The 26,809-nt window shown below is 28.6% G+C and overlaps 1 protein-coding gene and 1 long non-coding RNA gene across 13 annotated transcripts in view; both read left to right on the top strand.

The window, feature by feature from the left end:
- The window catches only part of LOC122857626 (RNA-binding protein Musashi homolog Rbp6), a 228,013-nt gene that overhangs the window by 42,322 nt on the left and 158,882 nt on the right, over positions 1 to 26,809 (top strand). For 9 of the 11 annotated variants that reach the window (XM_044159888.1, XM_044159887.1, XM_044159877.1 and 6 more), the window contains exon 3: positions 17,469 to 17,550. The exons of the other annotated variants lie outside the window; for them this stretch is intronic. In XM_044159888.1, the coding sequence (XP_044015823.1) occupies positions 17,469 to 17,550 (82 nt within the window). The remainder of the gene's footprint in view (positions 1 to 17,468; positions 17,551 to 26,809) is intronic. 11 annotated transcript variants of the gene reach the window in all.
- Positions 563 to 4,600, top strand: LOC122857627. Of its 2 annotated transcripts, XR_006374249.1 has the most exons (4): positions 563 to 2,612; positions 2,695 to 2,832; positions 2,924 to 3,171; positions 3,261 to 3,518. It is a non-coding gene; the product is annotated as an uncharacterized LOC122857627 (long non-coding RNA). The 2 variants fall into 2 exon arrangements; XR_006374248.1 differs by having other exon boundaries at positions 2,924 to 4,600.

Here is a 26,809-nt window from a genome sequence, read left to right as displayed (position 1 = left end):
TCAACCTTTTTCATTCCGACCATTTAATTCCCATATAATTTTCGACACCTATCATATTTTTTTCAAAACCAAAAAAAAAAAACGCAAACCTGGACCTTTATTACCTGGACTACTAAGCCATTTGCTACAATAATTTTAATTTATTATGGAAAATATTACTGAGGAATTAATATAGATCACAAAATAAGTTATATGGCTACATCTTTTCCTTAGTTAAATTTTCTCGCAGACACTAATCATGGAAATACATTTTATTTCCACTATTGTATTTTTCTATTTTAGTTATTATTATTTTCGTTACATTTCTCAGAAAGGTCGACGAATGACGGAACAAAAAGAACTAAAATAAAAAATAATAATAACTAAAATAAAAAAATTTACGTTTTTCTTTTCAAGATTGAGAATAAATTATTTAAAAAAATTTCTTGTTCGATGCAGCATGCATTTGTTAATAAAATTTTTAATTGCACCAAAAAGTGCCTCCAAAAATCAATTTTTATTTACTCCAAAATAATTATATAAAAAAGTTTAACTAACAATTGCATGGCGCCTTCAAAAATCGATATTTTCAAATAATTTTTTTCTATATTTTAAAAATCAGAACGAAATTTAATTTGTACCGATTAGAACGAAATTCGTACCCCAATAATTAAAGCAGATATGCAATTGTTAATTATTATGTATTTTGGAGTCAGTAATTTTGTTATTCTTGAGGTATAAATTTTGGGCTTGGTGGTACAAATTAGCACAAATTATTCTGCGTCTGTAGCAATTTATTTTCCCCCCTAAGTCATCTAGAAAAAAAAGTCGATTTTTAACCCTTTCTGCACCCTTTAATTGTGAGGTACAAATTAAATCAATGGCAGTACAAATTAGTACAAATTCAAACGCTTTTAATAAGTATCCTATAGATAATTTTTCTAGGACTGGTGCAGGCATGCTTCACGCACCTACAGAAAAGCGGAAACAATGTTGCATTTTTTCATTTTATTTATCATTATTTCTCACTTTAGTCCTTTTTGTTCCGTCATTCGTAGACCTATTTCCGAGAAATTTTATAGAAATAATAATAACTCAAATAGAAAAGTTTAGCATTGAAATCGTTGATTCTTCTCGTGGAGGAAAAATTATTAGTTTAATGTTTAATATTTGTATCGATTAAATACTAATTCAAGAAGTTGTACATGCAGGCAGTGTTAGGTTCTTAATGAATGTAACAACTTCAATAAGATTTTATATAATTAAAAAAAAAAAACCATATAACCATTCAATAAAAAATTTTTTATTTTAACTTAAGTATTTTTTTCCAAAAACTAATCATATCAGGTAATAGATTTATTTTCCGATTTTAAATTTTTTTATTTTAGCTATTATTATTTTCTTGGAAAAAGTCGACGAATGATGGAACAAAAAGGACTGAGATAAAAAATTATAATAACTAAAATAAAAATAGTTAACATTAGTAATTAGGAAAAATATTGTAATTATTCATGTAATATTTCATTAGAAGTTTTTATTTGTACCAACTTGTATCACAATTGTTTTTATTATGTACCTCAAAAAAAAGGGTTAAAAGTCTTTTTTTTTTATGTAGTTGATTCAGGCCCATACCACGAAAAAAATTATAGAGATTTAGAATAATTTGTACTATGCTAGTTTGTATCACCAAAATAAAAATTATATTCTGTTTTTTTTTCGTTCATATTTTATGTTAAATAACGCACCTACAAAATATAATTAATGCACTTGTGCCTATACACACATTAATATTAAATTAGTTTAAGCGTGGTAATAATATTAAAGAGAAAAAAAATATAGTATAAATAATTTTATCACTTTCATTAAGTATTTAATTATCTTGAATATATATTTGTATAAAATAAAAAAATTGTATTGTTGAACGTGTATTTTATTGAAGGAGTGGGAAATCACTTGCGTGTATGTGTGTGGCTGGACCGGTTTAGCGTTTAAATGCAGTTGCGTTACCGGATCAAAACTCAAAGCATAACCACACTTGTCAAAAAATATATTTAATGTGAATATAAATAATGAAGAAATTAAATAATTACATAGTAATCAAGATAAAAAAGAATCATATGTTTTAATAATTGTTAGAGCTAGTGGATGAAAATGCTCATCGAGTTTTTATTTTGCTAGAGCTGGAAGTTAGTATTTGTAGTATCTTCATAGACGATTGGTGTTTACAATAAGTGATATTAAAAGTTTGAAAGTTAATGCTGCAGCCAGGTAAATTGTATACCAATTAAATTCAACAATCAATATTACCTATAATAATAAATTACATTAATATTTCAGACATATCGCAAGTGTCCAAATATAATACCATACAAAATTTAATCAAACAGTAGGAATGGTATTGGACATCATTAAATACTATAATGTTGTCTTGGATGCAACAAACAATGTTCTACCAAGATATTTATATGAATGCTTGTGCTTTTTCTGGGAAATTTTGATACTAGTAACATTAAATATGGAAGGACAATCGGATGTTTAGAAAAATGATGGACCATGTTACAGATTTATTTATTTGAAACAACCACCACTAGAAACTGTGACAAATTGTGGTGACGGTGGAGTACTTGGTGCAGGTACAAATAAAAAATCTACAATTAACATTGTTAATTAAAATGAACGTAATAATATTAATTTTATTTTATTTTACAATAACAGTTTTTGGAACAATTAGAGTACATAAGAGGAAGATGCAATCAACATTTTTGATATGAAATAATTATGGAATAAAAATTAACTGTAAAATAACACATGATTTTATACCAAAAATATTGGAGCTTGGTAATAAACCAAATGGTAAGAAATATTTTTTTTTAATTGAGCAGAATAACTTGCTCTGTTGCTGGAGCAAGAAATTATCAGTTTTGTATATTTTTTTATATTTCAGTATATCTAATATGTCGACAAGGAAATAATAAGTTTGACTAAACACAAGATTTCCATTGATATCAGTTGGTAAATTGGTATTACATAGAAATCTTATTATTTGGTTGATCTGAAATAAGTTGATTTTTATCTACCTCCTACAGTATCAGGCATTAGTCAAGTCCAGAAAAAATACCTCATGGACATTATTTACTCACATATTGTGATATAGATCGTCAACGTTTTGGAGTGAATCATCGTGAACTTTCTGTTAATAGTTCTCACTAAGTATTTTATTATTATCAAATATTTATTTCCGTAACTTGTGATGATAATGTGAATATATTTTTTTTTTTTAGACAATGTCAGTGATAAATGATTTCTTGTGGCCAATAAAAGTGTCAATTTTCTGTCACAATTTCTAAGTAATTGACAAATCATTGAAAAATGTAAGCAGTAAATGTAAAGCTTTACAGCATGTTGTAAAGCATATGCTTCATAATATTACTCTCAATTTTTCAAGATATTAAGTATTATTGAGTGAGATATTTTTTAGCTTAAATAGTTAAAAAAGTTGATATTATATTTTAATTTTTACTAATGCATCAATTTTCATGTCAAAGAGTCAATGTTTTTATAATCTATAAATTGAAATGTTATAAATTTGAAATATTATAAATGTATTTATACGAAATTTTTATGACGTTAATATGTATTTAATGAAATATTTAATTGATAATTACATTAATGTTAGTCATAACATTATTATTGAATTGTTAACTTATTATATTTAAGAAAAAAAAATCAAACTCTTGTATATAGAAGATAAGACTTGTGAAAAAATGTGATCAGCATAGCAAATATATAAATAATTTAGTTATATAGTAAAAATATATTAAATTTTACATAAATAAACAAGCTCATTTTTTTCCATGACTTTTTTAATAATAAGTTGTTCCGTCGGAAAGAGAGGTAAGTGAGAAGAGAGAGAGCAAGAAAAAGATAAAATTTATTTGAGAAAAAATAAGTTGAAAATGTAAAATAAAATAAAAAATAAAACATCCAACACATGGAGCTAGCGTGTCTAATCCTCTGACGGCACGAGCCGATGCCGACTAATCCCTCAAACTGACAACGTTTGCCATTAGAAAAATGTTGCAGTTTGAGGACAATGAGGATTAGGCCGCTGACCATAGAATGCATGTAAAAACATTTTGGAAGTTTTGTCGGGTCCAAGCGACGCTTGGTTATACAAGCGTCGTTTGGCCTTCTAGAATTTTCCAGAATTTTCCTTACTAAGGCCCAGAAGCTGGTTAGCGTCCTGGACCTTTTTCTAGCATCAGTTGCTTTTGCAATCCCGTAGCCTACGGAACTCTCTCTTGTCACTTGCTCTTACAAAAAAAATAACTTAAATCAATTCAAGTTAATAAATAAATTTAAACTAATTTGATAACCAATTTAAATAATAATATAAATTTTAAATAATAATTTTAAATGATGATAATTGAAATTAAACGAAAACAAAGACAAAAAATTATTGTGTTGATTATTTAAATATATATCCTAAATTAAATACCAGATATAAATCCCTTAACGGGCAATATATCCAACATAAGTTGACTACAAATATTGTTGAAAAAATTAAAATGATTTTATAAACTGTATATATTTTTTATGAGGAATGAAAAAAAAAAAAAAATTTATAATTATGTTTACTCAAGTTGTAAAAACAAGCAACTAGAATATTATATCTAAGGAAAGAGTAATAAAAATTAATATATTGTCTTGAATTTTCGATTAACAATAAATAAATACAATTAGACAAAAATAAAGAATATATCAAGTAAATATATTATAAAATTTATTTTCGAAGGTAGAAGTCGATAATTTTACAATCGGTAAAGTCATTTTCGTTTAAAATGTCGGTTGTAACTAGTTTTCACCAGGCACATAAACATTAAATTAAAAGTATCAATAACCGATTTTTAAACTATTCAATAGATAAAACAAAAAATTCTAAACATCCTAACAATAACTTTCGATTTTTTAGACCCCATTTTCAATTAGATATTCAATTTCAAAGTTAGAAAAATTGACATTTTGTCATGTTGGCGCTCCTGCAAAACCGAGCCCCCGGCTGCCAAATACCGGGGGCTTGATCCCATTGAGTGTCACCCCCCTGCTTTCGACGAAACAAACGGTGATTGGCTCTTGTAAGCTTGGCCTTTTTTTGGTTAGGACTGATTTTTAACCGAAAAAGTGCGGTTGAATAATAATAATAATAAATCGACATTCACATATCTGCATTATTAACTGTGTAGTATAATGATAAAATATGTTCATAGGAAATTTTTTTTTTGTCTTTAACATGCATTTGAAAATCACTACTACGCTTTATGTTGGTTAAATATTATGAAAAAACTATCTCAAAACAATAACGCATACATCTCACAATCATAATATCTTCCAAAATGTTCATGAAACCTATTGTTTACTTATAAAGTAATTTACAATGTATAAATCAACCATCCAATCTAACAATGAGGTATATTTTATTTTTTTGCCGTCTATTTGACGTCCTAAAGCGTAACACTTTTACGTCTCTGGGACATCTGAGCAGACATCCACCTGACGTTTTAATGTCAAAATCGCTCGTCCTTTGACGTCTGCTGCACATTAGATTTCTACCTGGGGCTTGGAAGATCTTGACTAGCCATTTGACAGTTGCTAATGAATGGCTAGCTATTGGCTGAGACTTTTATTATATCCACCCTCCCGAGTGGAAATTGAATCCGGCTTGGCCGGATCCTGTATGGCTAAGGTAATCCGGATCCGGGTTTCCTGACCCTTTTCGGATCCGTTATGGCTAAGGCTAACCGGATCCGGCTTTCCTTACTCTTTCCTGATCCGAATCGGATCCAGATTGCCGGACTTTAATCGGACCTTATTTTTTTTTTTCAAAGTTATCTCCGGGTTCAGTCAGGTTTGGCTAAGGCTAACCGGATCCGGCTTTCCTTACTCTTTCCTGATCCGAATCGGATCCAGATTGCCGGACTTTAATCGGACTTTATTTTTTTTTTCAAAGTTATCTCCGGGTTTAGTCAGGTTTGGCTAAGGCTAACCGGATCCGGTTTCCCTTACTCTATCCTGATCCGAATCGGATCCAGATTGCCGGACTTTAATCGGACCTTATTTTTTTTTTCAAAGTTATCTCCGGGTTCAGTCAAGTTTGGCTAAGGCTAACCGGATCCGGCTTTCCTCACTCTTTCCTGATCCGAATCGGATCCAGATTGCCGGACTTTAATCGGAATTTATTTTTTTTTTCAAAGTTATCTCCGGGTTTAGTCAGGTTTGGCTAAGGCTAACCGGATCCGGTTTCCCTTACTCTATCCTGATCCGAATCGGATCCGGAATGCCGGACTTTAATTGAAATTTGTTTTTTTTGTCAAAGTTAACTTCCGGATTCGGTCAGGCTTGGCTAAGGTAAGCCGGATCCGGTTTCCCTGATTTGAAACGGATCCAACTTAGAAGTATTTGAAAAAAAAAAAAAAAAAAATTAATTTCAGAATGTCATTTTATTTTTTGATAATAATAAATACATTGTTGGATATATATAGTATTAATCATATCAAGTTTTTCTATTGTAATTTTGAAATAACTTTCTACGCCTGTAAAGGACTTTTGATTTCATCGATTCCATGTACGCCGCCGTGGTCAATTAGGATAGAGTTGTCGACTTTGAACAGAATAGCCCAGAGATCGATCCCCGCAAAATCCGGAATTTTAGTTTAGTTTAGGTTGAATTTTCTAAGATAAAAATATTGTTAATAATGATTGTTAAAAAAAATAATTGAAAAAAGCAAAAATATTTTTTTTTCTTAAATCAAAATTTTTTTAAAACAAAATTCGGATCCGGTTTAAATAAAAAATCGGATCCGATTTGGACGTAAAATCGGATCCGTTTTGGATGTAAAATCGGATCCGATTTAAATATAATTTCGGATACATAATTTGGTATCCGATTTAGCCACGGAGTCCTTATTGTAACCGGATCCGGTTCACCGGATCCGTCCTGGATCCGAATCGGACTGAAATTTCCACTCGAGCAGGCCGGATGATAACGTTCCAGAATGTCACCCAGAAAATTCCAATTCGAGTTCAGGCAGAATCAAACCCAAATTGTCCATCCTTTAATAAATCTACTGGTTAAAAAATTGTAAAACACTTTTTTTGAACCTTAACTCATTCAGAATAGGGTAGGTGGATCCAATCTTGGCTAAAAACCGATCAGGATATATAACTCAATGATTTTCTTTATTTAGTTACAATCAAGAGGCACGGTAGTGCCTCGCGTCAAGTATGAGAAAAAAAAAAGTGGGGGATTGTATATAACTACCGTGCACTGAGAGAAATTTTAACTAAAAATTAAAATCATGGTTGAATAGAAATTACTATAGTACTTTGTAATTTTTGTTTTATTTCTGGGACTGGCCGCGAGAGTCGGAATTCTACAATAAAATTATGTAAAATGTGTAAAATGTCAAAAAATTGCTAGGTCACTTCAGCCTCTATACATCGTTATCCATTGCAGATAGACATGGGGTTGAGTGAAGTTTATTATTGAAAACTCAATTCTAAACAATTTATAAAGAATTACTTTTTTCGATTAATCTCTTAGATTATGAGTTATGAGTTGATTAAATAAAGAACATACATGTTTAGTGAAAACAATAAAAATTATTATATGGTTGAATAAAAAATACTGCACAATTTAATAAATATTCTTATATATATAATAAAAATTATCATGTACACATATAAAAGTTAGCATAGACTTAAATATTTTTTACTATATAGCTTTGTAAAAATTCTGTTTGTGGGGCGAAATAACACAAAGATGGCCGACCGATTGAACAAATGATTGAACTGTCATGTAATTTCAAGCAATTCTATAGCCTTATCTGTTGAAGCTAGGTATGGGGTTAAGCGAGGTTAATTGTTGGTTATTTATTTCTAAACAATTTATCAGGAATAACTTTTTTCTATTTAACAATTAGTTTTCGAGTTTTGAGCGTGTAAACAGAAAAGAAAAAATGTTGCCGGGAATTGATTGCTATTCTCCGTGAATCTAGCACAAACTGCCCAACTTAACACAAAAAATGTCCAACTTTTAAATAAAATTTGTAATAAAATTTAGTAAATTCTAAAACCGCTAGTGGGTAAATTCTCAGCCTTCTAAAATTTACTTGTGAGTGTCGTGAATTTAGTCATTTTTTTAAACAGAAATTACAATAAAATTGTGTAAATTTTATGGCTTAGTATTGTATATAGTCAATAGCCAGATTTTTTACATAACTTTATTGTAAAAATTATCTATCAATATACGAATAATTCTTATAAATGACGGGGGAACGCAGTTTTTACTATTTATTTAGTAATTTTTTCTTTTACTTTTGTAATTCTTAGTTAAAATTTCTCTCAGTGTGCCTATATACCTATACACGACACAAAGCTAATCCCTGCCCGCTTCAATTCTTTACAAATTTATGAAAGTATGAACTCTTAGAGCTAAAAAAATTCTTTTTTGTATTGAGCCTATTGAACAATCAAGCTTTTTTTTGAAAAAAAAATAAAAATTTTTCGATGAATACTATTTTCTTAACAATCACTTCAATTTTTCACGATTGCGTTTTTCTTAAAATATCTTTGGAGTTCAGAGCAATCTTGCAACCCTGTAAAACGGAATATTATATTTAAGATCTCTAAAGTCCAGAACAATCATGCAACCTTATAAAACAAAATATTATGAGATTTCAAATCGAAAACTGTTCGTTCGTTTACACTGTATACGCTTCCAATGTCATAAAGGTCTTTTCACATTGTCCACCAATTTTTATGTCAATGCGATCGGAAAAACTATCAAGATAAATTTTCGTTTATGCGGTGCGTACTACGTTCACGCTGTATGTATTTTCAGTCAGTGTATATCTTTAGAACCTGTATATAGCAAATATAAAAATAAATATATTGAACATAGAAAAGTATTACATATTGTTATATAAAGCAAATGTACAGGTCAATTATCAACATAATAATGAAATAACATAACACCGTTGATATTCCAGATCGTAGTGCGATAAAGAATTTTAAATTATTGAATTTGTGATAATTATTGAAATAATTAATACATCATACATATATAACAGTATTTTATACAAATATTATTGATACATAGTGTATTAGCTTACAATATCTGTACTTTTTTTCAAGTTAAATCTTGATGCGATCTGAAATACCTTCAAAAATTCTCAGTCGGTATTTCAGATTATAGTATGATAAAAATTATTTATCAATCAACTAGTTTTAAAATTCAAAGTTATTGTTAGAATAATATTTATGAAATAATTATATATTTTTTGATAATAATAATATATAGAGCTTTTATTGCCCATGCTTTTTACCAAGTTAAATCTCGATGCGATGAGAAATGCCTCCAAAAATCCCCAGTCATTATTTTAGATCATAGTGTGATAAGAATTATTCATCAATCAACTAGTTATTAAATTCAAAGTTATTGTTAGAAAAATATTTATAAAATGATAATATATTCATTGATAATAATAATATATAGAACTATTGCTGCCCGTACTTTTTACTAAGTTAAATCTCGATGCGATCTGATTTGAAATAAATCCCAATTTCAATCAGAAGTTTACCGAAAAATTTTGATGCTAAAAAGTGTTTAGATTATTTTCTGTTGATACGGAATCTGAGAAGAAATTAAAAGTCCTCTACACACTGACTAATATGTACATGGATTATCTAATCATAATGGTTCCCCGAGCTACGTGAATTCGGTGATGCAATGCATATTACATTCTGAAGCTCTTAGTGAGTCATTCGAAAAAATAAGCAATTCACATGATTAAGAAGTAGTTAAATTTTTTAATGCGTATAGTTTAAAAAATACTTCTTTAGTAAATGAAATCAAAATATTGGTAGATGGAGCATTTTGTCATGATGATGAGGATGACCCAACCAAATTTCTAACAGCTCTTTGCGAAAAAAATCATATTTTAACCAAACATTTGAGCCAGGAACAAAAATATTTAGAAAAATGTGGATCCTGTTCATATGATAATGTTTCCTTGTCAAACTAATTCATGATAAATCTTTTGATACCAAATAAAAATAGCACATTTACGTTACAAGAACTTATTAATCAATCAAAAAGCCCTGAATTGTAATGCCCTGTGAATTGGACTGCAGGCTTAGGACTGGCAGCTAAAAAATTTTTCAACTTGCTGGCATGTTTAAAAATATATATCTAGTTATACGTTTTTTTTTTTTTTTTGTCAACGAAGGATTCAATAATGAATGCAAATGAAACGAGCACCGTACATATATATTTTACAAAGTAGAAAGTGGTATCCACTAGCAAGTTGCCAGATATTACTCGAAAAACTTGTTGTTTTTATATTATACAACTACTAAAATAAGGTTAAAAGATATTTCTTTCTTAACTTATTTTAGGATCATATCTTTTTGTATTTGGAAAATTAAGACAACTATAAACTTAGTAAGACCACAATTAGTGCTGATTTCGAATACTTGACGCTCCTTTTTGTAAAAAAAACTGCGTTTCTTTTTTTGTTATGAAATCGCATGTTTTTGTGAAGTTCGTCTATCGTATATAGTGAAAAAAAAAATGTAAAAAAAATATTTTTCCTGTTTGTTAATTAAAATTTCTTGTTACGCTTAGGATCATTTTTACTTTGTTTTAAAAAGAAAATATAAGCATTTTTTGCATTTCTTGGCCAGTTTCCACTAGCAATTATGAATATGAATTGACTATATATAGACAGATCATCAATTCATATTCAGCTAGTATAATTGCGGATATAACTTACAAAATTAGAAGTTACTCAACTTAAAATTCGATGTATTGTCTTTGACTCAAGCGCAATTAACTTTATATGTAGAGCTACAAATGTCAGCTTTAGAAATTGGTATTTCTTTTATTGAAAAATTATTGTTTTGCAGTTGACCATTTAAATCCATTGACAAAGAGTTGACTTTTAAAACAATGACATCATTACTCTTTTGAATTTTCGTTTTTCTTCAAATTTTCGTTGATTTAGAACAATCGACACAAGGACCGATCCTCTCGTGCCGCAACGATAGTGATTGATTAATAAGTTCTTGTAACGTAAATGTGCCATTTTTTTTTGGTATCAAAAGATTTATAATGAATTGGTTTGACAAAGAAACATTAACATATGAACAGGATCCAAATTTTTCTAAAAATTATTGTTCGTGGCTCAGATGTTTGGTTAAAATATAACATTTTTCACAAAGAGCCGTTAGAAATTTAGCTGAGTCGTCCTCATCATTATGACAAAATGCTCTACCAACAAATATTTTGATTTCATTTACTGAAGAAGTATTTTCTAAACTATACGCGTTAAAAATATTAACTACTCCTGAATCATGTGATTTGCTTTATTTTTCTAATGACTCACTGAGAGCTTTTTGAATATAATATGCATTGCATCACTACATTCACGTAGCTCGAGGAACCATTATGATTAGATAATCCATGTACGTTAGTCAGTGTGTCGAGGACTTTTAATTTCTTCTCACATTCCGTAACAACAGAAAATGAATTGAAACACCATTTGGCATCAAAATTTTTCGGTAAACTTCTAATTGAAATTGGGATTTCTTTCAAATCAGAACGCATCAAGATTTAACTTGGTAAAAAGTACGGACATTGAAAGCTCTATATATTATTATTATCAACAAATTCATTATTATTCGATAAATATTATTCCAACAATAACTATGAATTTAATAACTAGTTAATTGATAAATAATTTTTATCACACCATGATTTGAAATACTGACTGGGGATCGCATCGAGATTTAACTTGGTAAAAAGTACAGATATTGGAAGCTAATACACTATGTATCAATACTGACTGGGGATTTTTGGAGGTATTTCTCATCGCATCGAGATTTAACTTGGTAAAAAGCACGGGCAATAAAAACTCTATATATTATTATTATCAAAAAATATATAATTATTTCATAAATATTATTCTAACAATAACTTTGAATTTTAAAACTAGTTGATTGATAAATAATTTTTATCATACTATAATCTGAAATACCGACTGAGAATTTTTGGAGGTATTTCAGATCGCATCAAGATTTAACTTGGTAAAAAGTACAGATATTGTAAGCTAATACACTATGTATCAATAATATTTGTATAAAATACTGTTATATATGTATGATGTATTAATTATTTCAATAATTATCACAAATTCAATAATTTAAAATTCTTTATCGCACTACGATCTGGAATATCAACGGATATTCTATCAGTAAAATCAAGAAAATACCGAAAAAACCACTACAAAAATTACCAAAAGTTACAAACTTCATTTAACATATAATTATTTTCATATTAGAACACTTATTGATATTATTATTTTAAGAACAACGTTGATTAATGTTCACAATAGTTTGACAAACTTAGTTTTGAATAGATTTTTTTGATAATACTGTTACTGTTGCAACTATAGCATCAATTATTTTTGACCAAAATGATTAAACCAACTTTTATTATAAAATTATCATCGTCATCAGCATCAATAATTGCTGTTACTTCTAACCTTGATGGACATGCTGCTTTAAAATCTTTTGATGTCGGTTTGCAATTATAACTACAGTTTTGTGACGTATCAACCATCACAACATGAATAGATATAACTCTTATCATACGCGTATTATACGTGTAATATGGGATAGAATGTAAAAAATATGGAATTCTGGAAATCGATAAGTAGATTTTCCATATAATCTACTATGTTTCTTAAATCTTTGTTTATAAATAAATGACACTACAATATAGTAGTTTATAATATAATATGTGTTATAGATTAAATAAAATAATATTAAAATATTATATTATAAATAACGATAGAAAATCATTTTATTACCCCAAATATATAATATATTTGAGAATAACAATAATCAAAACTATTCCTTCTCATTTTTTACGATTGAATTAACTTACAAATTCCCAATAAGTCTGTAATTTATTTCGATAAGTAAAAAATCCAAAACGAAAGCAGTAACTAAGGAAAAGATGTAGTCTTCAAAATACTGTCCAGTTTTATATAGTTTCTCTAGCTGCTGCTTTTACTTTGTATGTAGTATAATAATTTACAGGCTCAGATTTGCAACAAAAAATTTTGATTTTTATTCATAATGAACTGGGTATTGATTTGAAGGTTTAATAAAAATAAAATTATCATTATTTTTCTTCATTATAAGTTGATTTTTCGAAAAACATTTATTATCCTGTAATATTGGTAGTATTAGACGTTTCTGTTTGATGTAATTTTTAAACTCTGCTCTTCAGCATTTTTCATATCAAATTCACAAGCTGTGAAATCATGCTAATCAGAGTAAGCAGTATTTCAGATTACAGAGACGTTGAAAAACCGGCGTGCACCATCTGTCGGTAAGTTCCGATCGTCGAAATTTTAAAAATTTAAGAGGCAACAACAAAATTACAACTAAAAAAAGATACAAGAATTCAAAATATAAGTAACTTCATTATTAACGTGTCTTCAGTTAACAATTAAACTTGTTATTTCATCATTATGTTGATAATTGACCTGCACATTTGCTTTATATAATAATATGTAATACTTTTGTATGTTCAATATATTTATTTATTTATTTGCTATATACAGGTTCTAAAGATATACACTGACTGAAAATACATACATCGTGAACGTACTACGCAACGCATAAACGGAAATGTATCTAGATAGTTTCTCTAATCGCATTGACATAAAAATTGGTGGACAGTGTGAAAAGACCTTTATGACATTGGAAGCGTATACAGTGTAAAAAAACGAGCATTCTGCGCTCTGAAATCTCATAATATTTTGTTTTATAAGGTTGGAAGATTGTTCTGGACTTTAAAGATCTTGAATATAATATTCCATTTTATAAGGTTGCAAGATTGCTCTGGACTCCAAAGATATTTTAAGAAAAACGCAATCGTAAAAAATTGAAGTGATTGTTAAGAAAATAGTATTCATTGAAAAATTTTTATTTTTTTTTTAAAAAAAAGCTGGATTGTTTTATAGGCTCAATACATTAAAGAATTTTTTTTAGCTCTACGAGATCATACTATAATAAATTCGTAAAGAATGGAGCGCGCAGGGGTTAGCTTTTTGTCGTGTATATATAGTTATTTACGTTTCACCACTTTTTTTTTTTTCTTATACTTGACGCGAGGCACTTCCGTGCCTCTTGATGTTTTACAAATATATCTGTGTAATTTACTGTCAAATCGAATCATTCAAACTCCATAGCGACTGAAAAAAAAACGAATTATCGAACCCAAGAAGTATAAATTAAATAGTTTCTTCAAAAATATGTGGAGGCTGTTGAAAAAAAACCACAATCTTTGACACGGTGCAAAACAAAAATAAGACAGCATTGAAGAAAAATATATAAAAAAGAAAAATGGAAAATTTTTAGGTATCTTAAGCGAAATATATCTTTGCGCAAACATGTATTTGCGAGCGTCTGTTAGTGACTGACTATGTTGAATGTGTATTTCTGAAGACAGATATACCTATAGATGAAAATAAAAAACGAGAGAGAAAAAAGGTGATAGACAGTAGGTGAGTGCGTTTGACCTCACTCAGCTTGTAACTAAATACAGTTGAGAGGGTAAAAAAATATCAATCGGCTGGAGTGAGTAGAAGTGGAAAGAACCGAGGGCTAGGAAGGTTAGGTACGTCGGCAGTACACTAGTTATTGATTTTTCACGCTAGACTCATGACCCCTTCATTTCTTTCATTCGTTCCTTTCTCTTTTTAACAACTTAAACTCTTTCTCAATTCAAGCTAGTTCCTAATTTTTTTTTCGCTTTCACCGTCGGTCTTTCGTTCATGTTATATCATCGCTATTTGATCCTTTAAACGTCCATTATAAAAACAAAATCATACGTGGACAATTATAGCTTCCAACCGTGATAACGTTTGTTAGGACCTGAGTTACCAATTGAAAATTGAAAATTTTCAATACTCCGACTAGGGCTAGAGATGCTGCGATAATCGACATTGAAAACTTTAATTCCATTCCTTTTAAAATTGTCATCATTGAAAGAAAAATAGATTATTGCAACATATAATATAAATTCAATTAATCTAATAGATATACAATATATATATATATATATGTATTTATGTTAGGAACTATATGGTAGAGACAAAATTTACATTCAATTTAATTATTCAAATTTATAAAAGCTGCCAACATCTCATAATTTGCTATTCTATTTAATTTTTCGTGTAAAAGTCATGATATATTGTGCCATAATTGGCTCCTATAACCTCCGTAATATTACGATTAAAAAAAAAAACACATTGATTCAATTTAACATGACCTCAATTGGTTCATGAACTCAAAAAATATCTTACAAAACCAAAATCTGACTCCACATAATGTTGTATAAAAAACAAAATGGTATTAAAAATTTAAAAAATAGATAGTGAACTCTACGCATGAAGCGTTATCAATTAAAACCTTGGTGAAATCGATCAGTCGTTTCTTTGAGCTGTCAAAAAATATAGATATTCAATCTGATAAGGCCCAACAAAAAAAAAGGATCACGATCTATTTTGGAAAAAAAAAATATATTAATCTTATTTGAAATGCCCTATTTAGTTTGCGGGTTTGGTAACTATCTTAAAAAAACATATCGTTCTACAACATTTCTTTTAATGGAAAAAAAAGGGTCCTAACAATTGAAACAAGATATGGAAGTTCATGAATCATCAACGATTGAAACTGTAGTCCAATCGATCGTTGAACTGTTGGATTTAGGCCTTGCCAAGAAGTGAAAATAATAAATGTAATAAGGCCTAAAAAAAAAGATAAAAAACGATTATGATTTCAGAAGATCGACGAAAATATTCCTGATATATAAGTAAATTTCAATAATCTTGAGGATAGGATAATAAAAAATAATTACCCTGGTAGAATTCTGTCCATGTTGGTGAAATTGAATATCGTGATTAGCTATTTGTGATAGCTAAAAAATGTATACAGTTTCAATGAAAAATAACTGGCTAGTGAATATCTATTTTACCTACAAAACTCATGTTTATTAAAAAAAATTTCTAATGAATATCCCTTGAATATATATCGATTTTAGATTGATTCGAAATTGAATGCTCTCTTACAGTTAAATTGAAATAAAATTTATCCAGTAAACTTCTCTAATAACTACCTTATATATTTTCGAGATGAAATAAACAGAGTATTTTTATTTAGCAAAATACAATTGTATTCAATATTCCATATTACCTTCCTCAGCGCCATTAAAAATACTTTCCGAATACAATTTTTAGTCCTTCAAAGATATTCGTGAGAGGAACAATTGTATTCGAAAAGTATTGATAGAAAGATAATAGTATTCAGCGAAAGAACCGAAAAAATACGATCGTATTCGTCGTTACGATAAGCAAAAAATACAATTGTATTCGCGGTCAAAGGGCTTGAAAAAAACGATTGTATTTTATATATTGTTGGATAGCATATTATTCTTTTAATTTTTCTATTCTAACGTTCACATAAGTTACGAGGCAATCTCCACGAATTTAATTGATTTAAAAAATTAAAAAAGACATGCTAAGTCACTATAATTATGTTATTTGATTATATTCTTTCCCTACATCCATTTGCCAATGGTTTTTTAATTAGTTAATTATGGCAAATGTTGCTAAGGAAAAGATGTAACCAAATGAATTAATTCCTCATCAATATTTTCTATAATGAATTGAAATTATTTCGGCAAATGGCTGAGGAATTAATTTAGACCACAAATTAATATATATGGTTACATCCTTTCGTTAGCTATTTTTGCCATAATTAAGTATATAAAAATAGGTTCGATCCCAGTACATTCAGTTAGACAAAAAAAAAAGGAAAAACAGCTTATTATTATTATTGATTTTTTTCAAGTATCTAGCGAAACTAGCTTTATACTAGCCCATTTCTATGGAACTTCTAATCCCACGTCGTCCCACATATTTTTGTTTGATTATTGAAATTGTTTATTCCAATTGTTTAAATAAGAAAATAATTATGTTGTAAATAATAAAGTAAAAAATAAAAATTATTTATATTTTTTTTTATTCTTTTTTTGCAAGCCTAGGTACAAGCCTAAGACACACAAACTTGGCACAGCTCACGAACTCTTACCTGTGCAAGCTCAATAAACTTTAGTGAATTCTGTAACCATAGATACCAATGTGTTACTAACTACGTCGTTTTTAAATATAAAAAGTCTCTGAAAGTAGAAAAAACATGGTTATCATATTTGAGATTGGTATTCGATCTATAATACAGATTGCAGTGAAGTCAGTTATTGTGAATGATCTGACTGAAAATATTAAAATTCTTCTATATCATGTATTGATTTCGACAAACTTATAAAAAAGTTAATTTTTTGTTTACTCATGTTCCAGAAAGCCTCAGAGAATATTTTTCCAATTTCGGAGATATCACAGAAGTCATGGTCATGAAAGATCCCACAACGCGACGATCAAGGTGAATTCATTATAGTCCATTGATCTTCGGTAGTAAATTGTACCATTTACCTATATTGATGTAGTGTTAAGAAATGACATTTTTTTTCCTTGTGATGTTAGAAAAAATACAGTTGTTTTTCGATTTCCCAAATGTTTTGTGAGAAAATATATTTTTATATGGCCCTTATTGAATTTTTTATTGTCTCATGTTGGGCCCACTTTTTTTTTCGATTGAATAATTTTTTTTTTTACAGATACTGTTCGTTGAGTAGATTGACAAGACTTTTTATTTAGGTCACTATGTCCGATGGAGCTCAAACAAGAGCCTGATAGCTATGCGCCTATCAGGAGTTAGCGAAACCGGGTATAGCGTGGCTGTATACTTACAGGCAGCGCGTGAACGCTACAGGTTCACGATTAGTTTTTTTCACAATAAAGATGATTTGGAATTATTTTTCGATACGGGTGTTCAAATAATTATATTTAAAGATAATAGAAGCATCATGGTAATCAAAATTCAGTTTTTTTTACAATAAAACTAACTGGACCCGCGAAAAATAATTAGTTTTTTTGAAGTGAAACTTCTTTAGAATAAGTAGTTAAAAAAAAAAAAACAAGAGAGGGATGCAACGATCCAAACGATATGAACGAAACAAATTTTGAATTTTTATTTTTTACGTCAATCTTCTTTTTTTAGGTTTTTGTTCCATGAATGCATTCATCATTTATTGATTCTCTTGACTACGATGATAATTTATTTTCGTGTTATTTCTGACAGATATCGATACAAATACAGAAATTAGCCATACTTATTTATATATATATGAGCAAGTCTACCAATTTCGAACGACGATGTAGGCCTCACTATCTTGTATCTTTCTACAAATAGGTCAGTTGCAAGACTAGATTAAGACGGTAAATTCGTATTTTTTTTTTAGTCATTATTTTTGGAGTTATTGTATGGTGAATTCCATCACATTCAGATTTTTTTTTTTTTTTTTTCAAATCATTTTTTCAGACTAAAGTTTTAACAATAGTATTTTTTCACATAGGATTGTCTCAGCTTTTCATAGGAAATATTAGTTTTTTTTGACACTTTGTTTGTAAAAGACGCCATTACGCACCAATTATAGTGCGTAAAAAAATACTTCTTGTTAATAAATCGTGCGTAAAAGTATCTCCTTACGCAATATATTGGCGCAAAATGGCGTCTATATTACAAACCTCGTGTCAGTATTAGAATTCTCGTACGAAGAAGGGGACTGTTTATTTTAGGTACATACTCGTCACCAGGTCGTTTTTGACTCGCCTTCGGCTCGTCTCAACTCCTAGTGACTCGTATTGACACCTTCAAAATCGTGCATGAATCACCTACTTCACGTACTAGTTATATAATATACTATTTTTATATTCATAAAAAAATTTCAAAATGAGAGTTAAAAATGTAAAATGATGTTTTTGTGGACTTGCTCATACATTGATTTTTTTCAAAATATTTTTTTTTTAAAGCTAAAAAAATTTCACAACATTGGTGAAAAATTCGGGATAAAAACGGCCAGAATCAATGAAAAAGTAGAAAAATTGAATTAAACAATTGGTTTTTTTACTTTTTTTTTCTTACCTTAATGAACTTACCTCATCGCATAATGATTGAAATTAGGCCCAATCGATAAGTGCTTATGTCCTGAATACGAAAATAACAGTGGCCGACTATTTGGAGATAATTTTTTTGATGGCCGTCCTAAAAACCGCAAGTTTTAAGAAAAAAAATAGCTAAAATGAGGTAAATCAACTTACCTAATCACATAACGATTATAACTAGGCTCAATCAATACGTAATCATAACAAAAAAAAAACCTAGTTTTTTTTACAAAAAGAAGCGTCAAGTATTCGAAATCGTTTAGCTATTTTATTTTTTTAATACAAAAAGATGTGGTACCAAAAAAAGTCAAGGATTAAATATATTTTTAATGCATATAATTAAGTTTAACTGTTGACAAAATTTTAAACTTGACCCTACCTGGTTCAATATATATTATATATAAATATGAATTTCAAATTGGGAAAAAAAGGTGGGGTCGAGTTTAAAATTTTGTCAACAGTTAAGACTTAATTATATGCATTAAAAATGTATTTAATTGTTGACTTTTTTTGGTGCCACATCTTTTTGTATTAAAAGAATAAAATAGCTGAACGATTTCGAATACTTGACGCTTCTTTTCGTAAAAAAAAATTAGGTTTTTTTTTAGGGAATTTTAATTTCCTATTGTTTTCGCTTTTCATCTGGACCCATGGTAGACCCCCCCGCCCCGAAAATTTTCTAAGTCCCTTAATCTAAATACGATAAATATGGGGAACATCATTAAAAATAAAGGAAAATATAGAAAAATCACTGAATATAAAGAAAAAAAACGATAAATATGGGAAAATATCAGTAAATATGAAGGAAAAATTACTGAATATAAAGAAAAATCCGATAATTATGGAAAAATTTCAGTGAATATGGAAGAAAAATTACTGAATATAAAGAAAAGTCTGATAATTATCAGAAAATATCAGGGAAATATCAGTAAATATCAAGGAAAACTCACTGAATATAAAGAAAAATACGATAAATATGGAAATCATCAGTAAATATGAAAGAAAAATCACTGAATATAAAGGAAAATGTAGAAAAAAATATGTCAATATCAAAGAAAAATCAGTAAATATAAGAAAAATTACGATAAATATCAATTAAGTTCTCCCCCCCCCCCTCCAACCATAGTAGATCCCTCGAAAGTCTCTTAATTAATCTAAACATGATGAAATGGGAAAATATCGGGGAAACATCAGTAAACATAAAGGAAAATATAGAAAAATATAGCAAAATATCATGAAAAAATCACTGAATATAACAAAAAATATGATAAATATGGAAAAATATGAAAGAAAAAAAACACTAAATATATGAAAAAAAAATATGATTTCAATTATGTTACCCCCTCTTAATATGCGAATGGAAATCTAAGAGAAATTATCAAATAAATCACAAAAAAAAACAAAAAAATGAAATGACAAGTTTTAAAAAAAACAGAAGAAAATAAAACAATATATGTGACCTAAGATATAATAATGTGGAGAATAATCAGAATCCATTTTAGTCAAATTAAAAACAACATATAATAACCAAAAATTAATGACATAAAAATAAAAACAAAATTAATGCAACAACATCACATCATCAATAGAAAAAAAAAAAAAACTTCTATCATTTTTAACCAATTTAAGAACAAATACAACGAAATTTTTGAAATCATAAGCCAATAAAATCGAAATGGGTAAAAGAAAACAAGATGGGAACAATCCAAAAAAGAAGAAAAAAAATAAAACTGAGTGATAAAAACACAACAAAAAATACATTGATAAATAAGAAAATTAAAAAAATAACAGATTTAAAATTAAACACAATATGGTAAGTCAAAAATTAGAAATCAATATAATTTACGTAAAAAATTAAATTAAAAATTCAATACAGTGATACAATTCGAGCACGAATTATAAATAAAAGTGAAATAAAGGAATAAACAAACAAACGAGGAACTGGTAAAAAATTTACGATGGATATATGTGATGAGAGTGACAAAATAAGATGTATTTTTTTTTGGAGAAGCTGCAAATGAAGATCATGGATTGATTGAGGTACCGTTATCAATAAAATGTATAAAACGAAAAGGAAAATTATGAGCATATGATAAATCATTAAATATTCAAGTTGAACAAAATATATATGATTACTGAAGGATTAGTGAGAAAAGTTAATAAACAAAAGATAATAAACAGAGGCTAATATAAAATTCGAAGAAGATGAGAAAAATGAAAATATAATAAAGATTAATTTCGAATTGAAAAAATACAAGAAATCATCTACCAAATAATTCATGTGCAGGTAAAATTATTTTAGCAAAAAAAAAAAAAAAAAAACTTCAATGCTGATAATGTTATTATATAGATATCACCGCAGTCATAATAGCAATAAATGAAGTAGAATTTATATATGTAATGACAGGACGGTTATTAAAAAAAAGAACAATAACATTAGCAGACGACAGTGATTATGAAGTAAAATAAAATTTGAATGAAAAAAAATTTAATAAACCAAGTAAAGATACTAAATTTACTAAAAAAAATATGGAAGGAACAAACAAAATGATGGATAATTTTTAGTTGTAACAGTAATCATTGTAACAATAGAGAATAAAAAAAATTTGTAATCACGAATTTCAATAAAGAAATTAAAATTCCCCCCGCAGGGCAGGCACAGTTGCTTCAGCAACTGTTTCATCATTTTTTGTTATGATACCACATGTTTTTGTAAAGTTTTAATAATAATATTTTTTTTTTTATACGTTGACGAATTAATTTATTATTTATTCTCATAGAGTTCTATAAGGAGAGTAATCGGTGACGTCACATTGTGTATTAGCTTTTATCATAGGCAGCTGTTGAAGCTCGCGGAATGGAGCAATCGGAGCAAACCAGTGCATATTATCACCAGTAACTGCGCTACTAAAACGAATGCACAAAGTCACATGTTGTTTTTGTTTATTTTTTTTCCATCAAGTTCAATGTTTTTTTTTTTTTTTTTTGCGTTTTTATATATGAGCAGAAACGCCAATTCGAGACGTCGGTTTGGATAACCTATTCTCAGAACTTCTTGAAATTTTGACAGATTATAGTCTTCGATAAAATAGACTTACGTATTTTTTTTTTTATTTTTTCGTCGATTATTTTGGCAGTTATTGTATGGGGCATTTTATCAAAATTGAAATTTATTTTTTTTTTGGTTCATTTTTTTAGTATTTTTTCGGCGAATGAAAATATAGAGAGAAATTGTTTTCTATGTAAAATTTTCTCAGCTTTTCGAAAAAAATATTACTTTTTTCTTTTTTGACATTTATAACGCACTAGCTGATCAACCCGGCTTCGCTCGGCATTATTGTGACAATCTAGAGAGGTTATCATTTGTTTAAAAAAAACTTAAAGACTTGCTAGCTCCAAATGATATTCTTATTCCAAACTTAAGAATGAAAGTTGATTTGACCCCCAATCTTGATCAATACTTGATCATTGTTGCCTTAACTTAGGAAACCTGATCAAGTTTTGATCAAGATGCTTTATTAAGGACAACCTGCTCAAAATAGGATCAAGAAAACTTTAACCCGTCCGTGATAAAGCCGTCTTGATCAATAAATAGTTTTTTCAATAACATGTACTTCTTTCAAATATTGCTTGATTAAGATAGGATTAAGAAAACTTTAACTTGTTCGTGATAAGGCCGTCTTCGCCAAACTTGATCCGGGATTAATCAATAAATCTTTTTTTTGTTACTTGTATTTTTTTTAAATATATCTTGATCAAAGTAGGATCAAGAAAACTTAAACTCTTTAATTTGTTTTATATTATCTTTCTTATTACCGTTTTTTCTTTAAACATTGATAAAAATTTTTTTATAAAGAAAAAAAACGCCAAACGTGGCCTAATAATGTCTCAAGACTGGTCTAAATATGTAAGATTCAAAAAATCACACGGTACATCGTTTACCTCCGTGGCCAAGCGGTCTAAAGCGTACCGTGTGTTAGAAAAAAAAAAAAAAATTTCGCGCCCAATGTTTATCTTACTCTTCTGTATGACATCACACATGATAGTAAAACAAAACAAAAAAAATAATAATCTGTCAATAATTTTTTTTTTTTCAATTTTTCAATTAAATATCTTAATAATTTTCGAATAAATATTTCAATTAAATATCTTGATCAAAAATGGATTTGAAATCAATGTTTTCTGACTTAATCTCAATTTCCACTCGGGTTTTTCCGTTAAAGTTTTTAAAATTTTCGTGCTACTTTTTTTTTTTAGATATAGGATGTCAAAGTTGACATAAGTCTAAAGATAGAATTTACGCTTGTATAGTCAAAAAAATTTTTACTAAATATATTGTTGAATTAATCATCAGTATTTTTTTGTTTTCTCAAAATAAATTACCTATTATTGGGCCCAAACTTTGTTCGACGGTGGGATTTACTTTCAACCTTATATTTTAAATGATATTTTCTTTTCGAAGATTTTGAAATATGGCAGCGCAAAATTATTTAATATTTATACCTTATTATTATCATAAAGAATAGAATTAATAGAAAATCTAAATCAAGGTTATCCAACACATAAATTATTACGTAATCACTGGCTGAATTTCATTATTCTGAACGTTAATATTATTTTCATTATAATACACTGTTTACTTTTCATTGATAACACATGCATCATTTGAACTGAATAAAAATGCAACAAGACTTTCTTGACCATTTGAGATAATGACGATAATAACGTGCCTGACACTGATGATAATACTTGTTGTTTTTTTTTTTTTGAATTAGAGATCTGGAATCCATACCCAACGACCCCGTGGTGGTGTTGGTGCTGGAAATGCCTAGGTCTGATCACTGCTGCCAGATGTATTTCCATGTATAAATGGATCATACTGTGGTTGTCGTGGATAATATGGTACCATCTGATGTACATAACGGCCCCTGGCCTTAGTGATCTTCGATTTTTGCAGATGTATCGACAAGCCGATTTTAAATCGGAAAGTATCGAGTACTTTGACTCGATACTTTTTTCGGCCGATGTATCGATTCTCGATACTTTTTTTCAAGAATCGGAAAAAAATACTGAGCCAAGAAATAATATGAAATCACTTGGTTAATTTTTTTATTTTCGGGTTTTTTTTTCTATTTTTATTTGTTTGCAAACTATGGTTCTATATTATATTATTATATTAGAAAAAAAAAATAGTGCTTTTACCATTTTTCACTAAAGTGATGATTTCTTTACTTACCGATTAACGTATGGCCTACCGTAAGATGAAATTTTTTGAGTTTAATAAACAAATCGATTGATAATTATATAAATGAAAGAAATCCTTTTTCAAAGTGAACTTTCTTTACGGACGGTAGCGACAAAATTCGAAGCCCCGCTGGCGTCACACGCTTTCGTATACTCTCTGGTATACGCTTGGTCACGCGCTCTCGTATCCTCTCTGGTATACTCTCTGGTATACTCTCTGATATACGCTCGGTCACAAGCAGATAAAGAGGGGAGAATTACATAGAGAGAAGGGAAGCCGGCAAGCATTCTACATGTACTATATATAGCGTATAAACTCGGAGCGTCAGCTGCTATGTGTGTATGCGTGTGCGACTTCTTTTAATTTAAATATTATTAAACAGTATAACTGATTATTGATCATATTCGAAATATTAATATTGATAATATTGACAATATTATATCGTAATTAATATTATTATTTATAAAATTATTGTTATTATTATTACTCATACTATAAATATATATAATCGATGATAATTATAACAACAATAATTTCGATAATATTATCAATTACTCATAATAGTATTAATAATAATTATTAATATGGTTGATACCATTGTTATTATTACTAATATTATATTGATATTATTACTATCGATAATATTTTTGGAATTATTATTTTATTTATACTATGGTTATATATGAATAATATTATTATAAACAATAATAACTTCAATAAAATTATGATATTAACAATAATATCAATATAATATTAGTAATAATATCGATGGTATCAATTATATCGTCGCATTGAAGGATGAAGGGCGTGAGTGCCAATAACGTCAATTTTAAAGGAAAAAGAGCGTAAGTGCGAATTTATAAATTTTCGGGTTTTCCATGTAATTTCAATACTTAAAAAAAAAGGAAAATGGGCGTAACAACCTTTGATAAAGGATAAAGGGCATATGTCCAAGGATTTACGCCTTTTTTCCGTTATCAAAATAATTTTTGATAAAAGATGAAGGGCGTATTTTCAATTTTATTTGAAATTTATTTAATGGCAGGATTTTTAAAATTATTGATTGTTTACTGATAATTATAAATAATTTATTATTAATAAGAAAAACATAAAAATAATTACAAATCTTTATCTTTTATTAAAAATGATTTTAAGAATGGAAAGAAGGCGTAGTCTCTGAACATACGCCCTTTTTTTTTCTTTAAGCCATAAAATTAGATGCAAAGCCCGAAAATTTACAAATTTGCACTTACGCCTTTTTTCTTACAGGAAAAAAAAAAAAAATTCCCGAAAATGGCGTTACGCCCTTCTTCCATTAATGAGACGATATAAATAATAAAATTTATCATAATAATTTTCGAAATATAAATACTAATAATTATTATTAACTAATAATATTTATATTTGAATATTATTGTCAGTATTAATATTATTATTATTATTATTATTATTCAGCGTGACAAGCAACTACTTCGAAAGAAGTTTTACTTCCCCCGCGCGTACTCGCAACACGCTATTTTTTTTTCTTTTTAAATATTCCTTATTCTCCAATAAATATATAGTTAAAAAAAAATTAAAACATTATAATCAAATCATAATTCATTCGAAAAAAAAAAAAACAAAAAAGTACTCGATACTTAAGTATCGAGTACTATTGTTGACCGATGCATCGATTTTTCGATTCTTAAAAAAAAAAAGTATCGATACTCCGATTCCGATACTTTTTTCAAGAATCGAAGACCACTACCTGGCCTCATACGCACGACGTTTTTTATTGATAAGTTGGCCTGGCAACTCTTGGAGAAACCGGTAGGGTAATTGGCCTATACAACTTGCTATCGTCAAACACTAAAGGAATGTTTGATGATTTTGGCACTGCTTTTCCCTTGGGTGCCAAGCGTTTTTGTTTGGCCTTCTTTCTCTTCAATAACTTTTTTTTTTCTCTAGCTTCATTTTTGCGATGACACCTCCAAAAAGGATGATCCGTGGCTCTGTAAATTACGCAATGCGCTCTGGCTTTTTTGGAGGTGTCGAGAAAAGAAGGCGTTGTCTTTTCTGCACCCTCAAGCACGACTTTATCCAACGCCTCGGCTAGGTCGTCTGCTGGTTCAATATGTCCGTCATCCCAATCAACGTCGACCGGCTCGATCTACCTATACCAATAATTCATTTTATTAGTCAAAAATTTTCGAAAATAAAACTTTACAAATGCAGACAAAAATTATTTTAATTTATCTTCTCCGACGATGGCAGACTTGATCAATGAAATGATCATCCAGTCATCGTGGATTTTAAAATAATTTTTAAAAGCAATAAATAAAATTATTTCAATTTATTTTCTCCGACGATGACGGATTTGATCAATGGAATGATCCTCCGGTCATCGTGGATT

Source organism: Aphidius gifuensis, linkage group LG5, assembly GCF_014905175.1.
Source record: "Aphidius gifuensis isolate YNYX2018 linkage group LG5, ASM1490517v1, whole genome shotgun sequence".
Lineage (NCBI taxonomy): Eukaryota > Metazoa > Arthropoda > Insecta > Hymenoptera > Braconidae > Aphidius > Aphidius gifuensis.
Note: the sequence above shows the minus strand (reverse complement) of the source record. Positions and strands in the feature narration are given on the sequence as shown.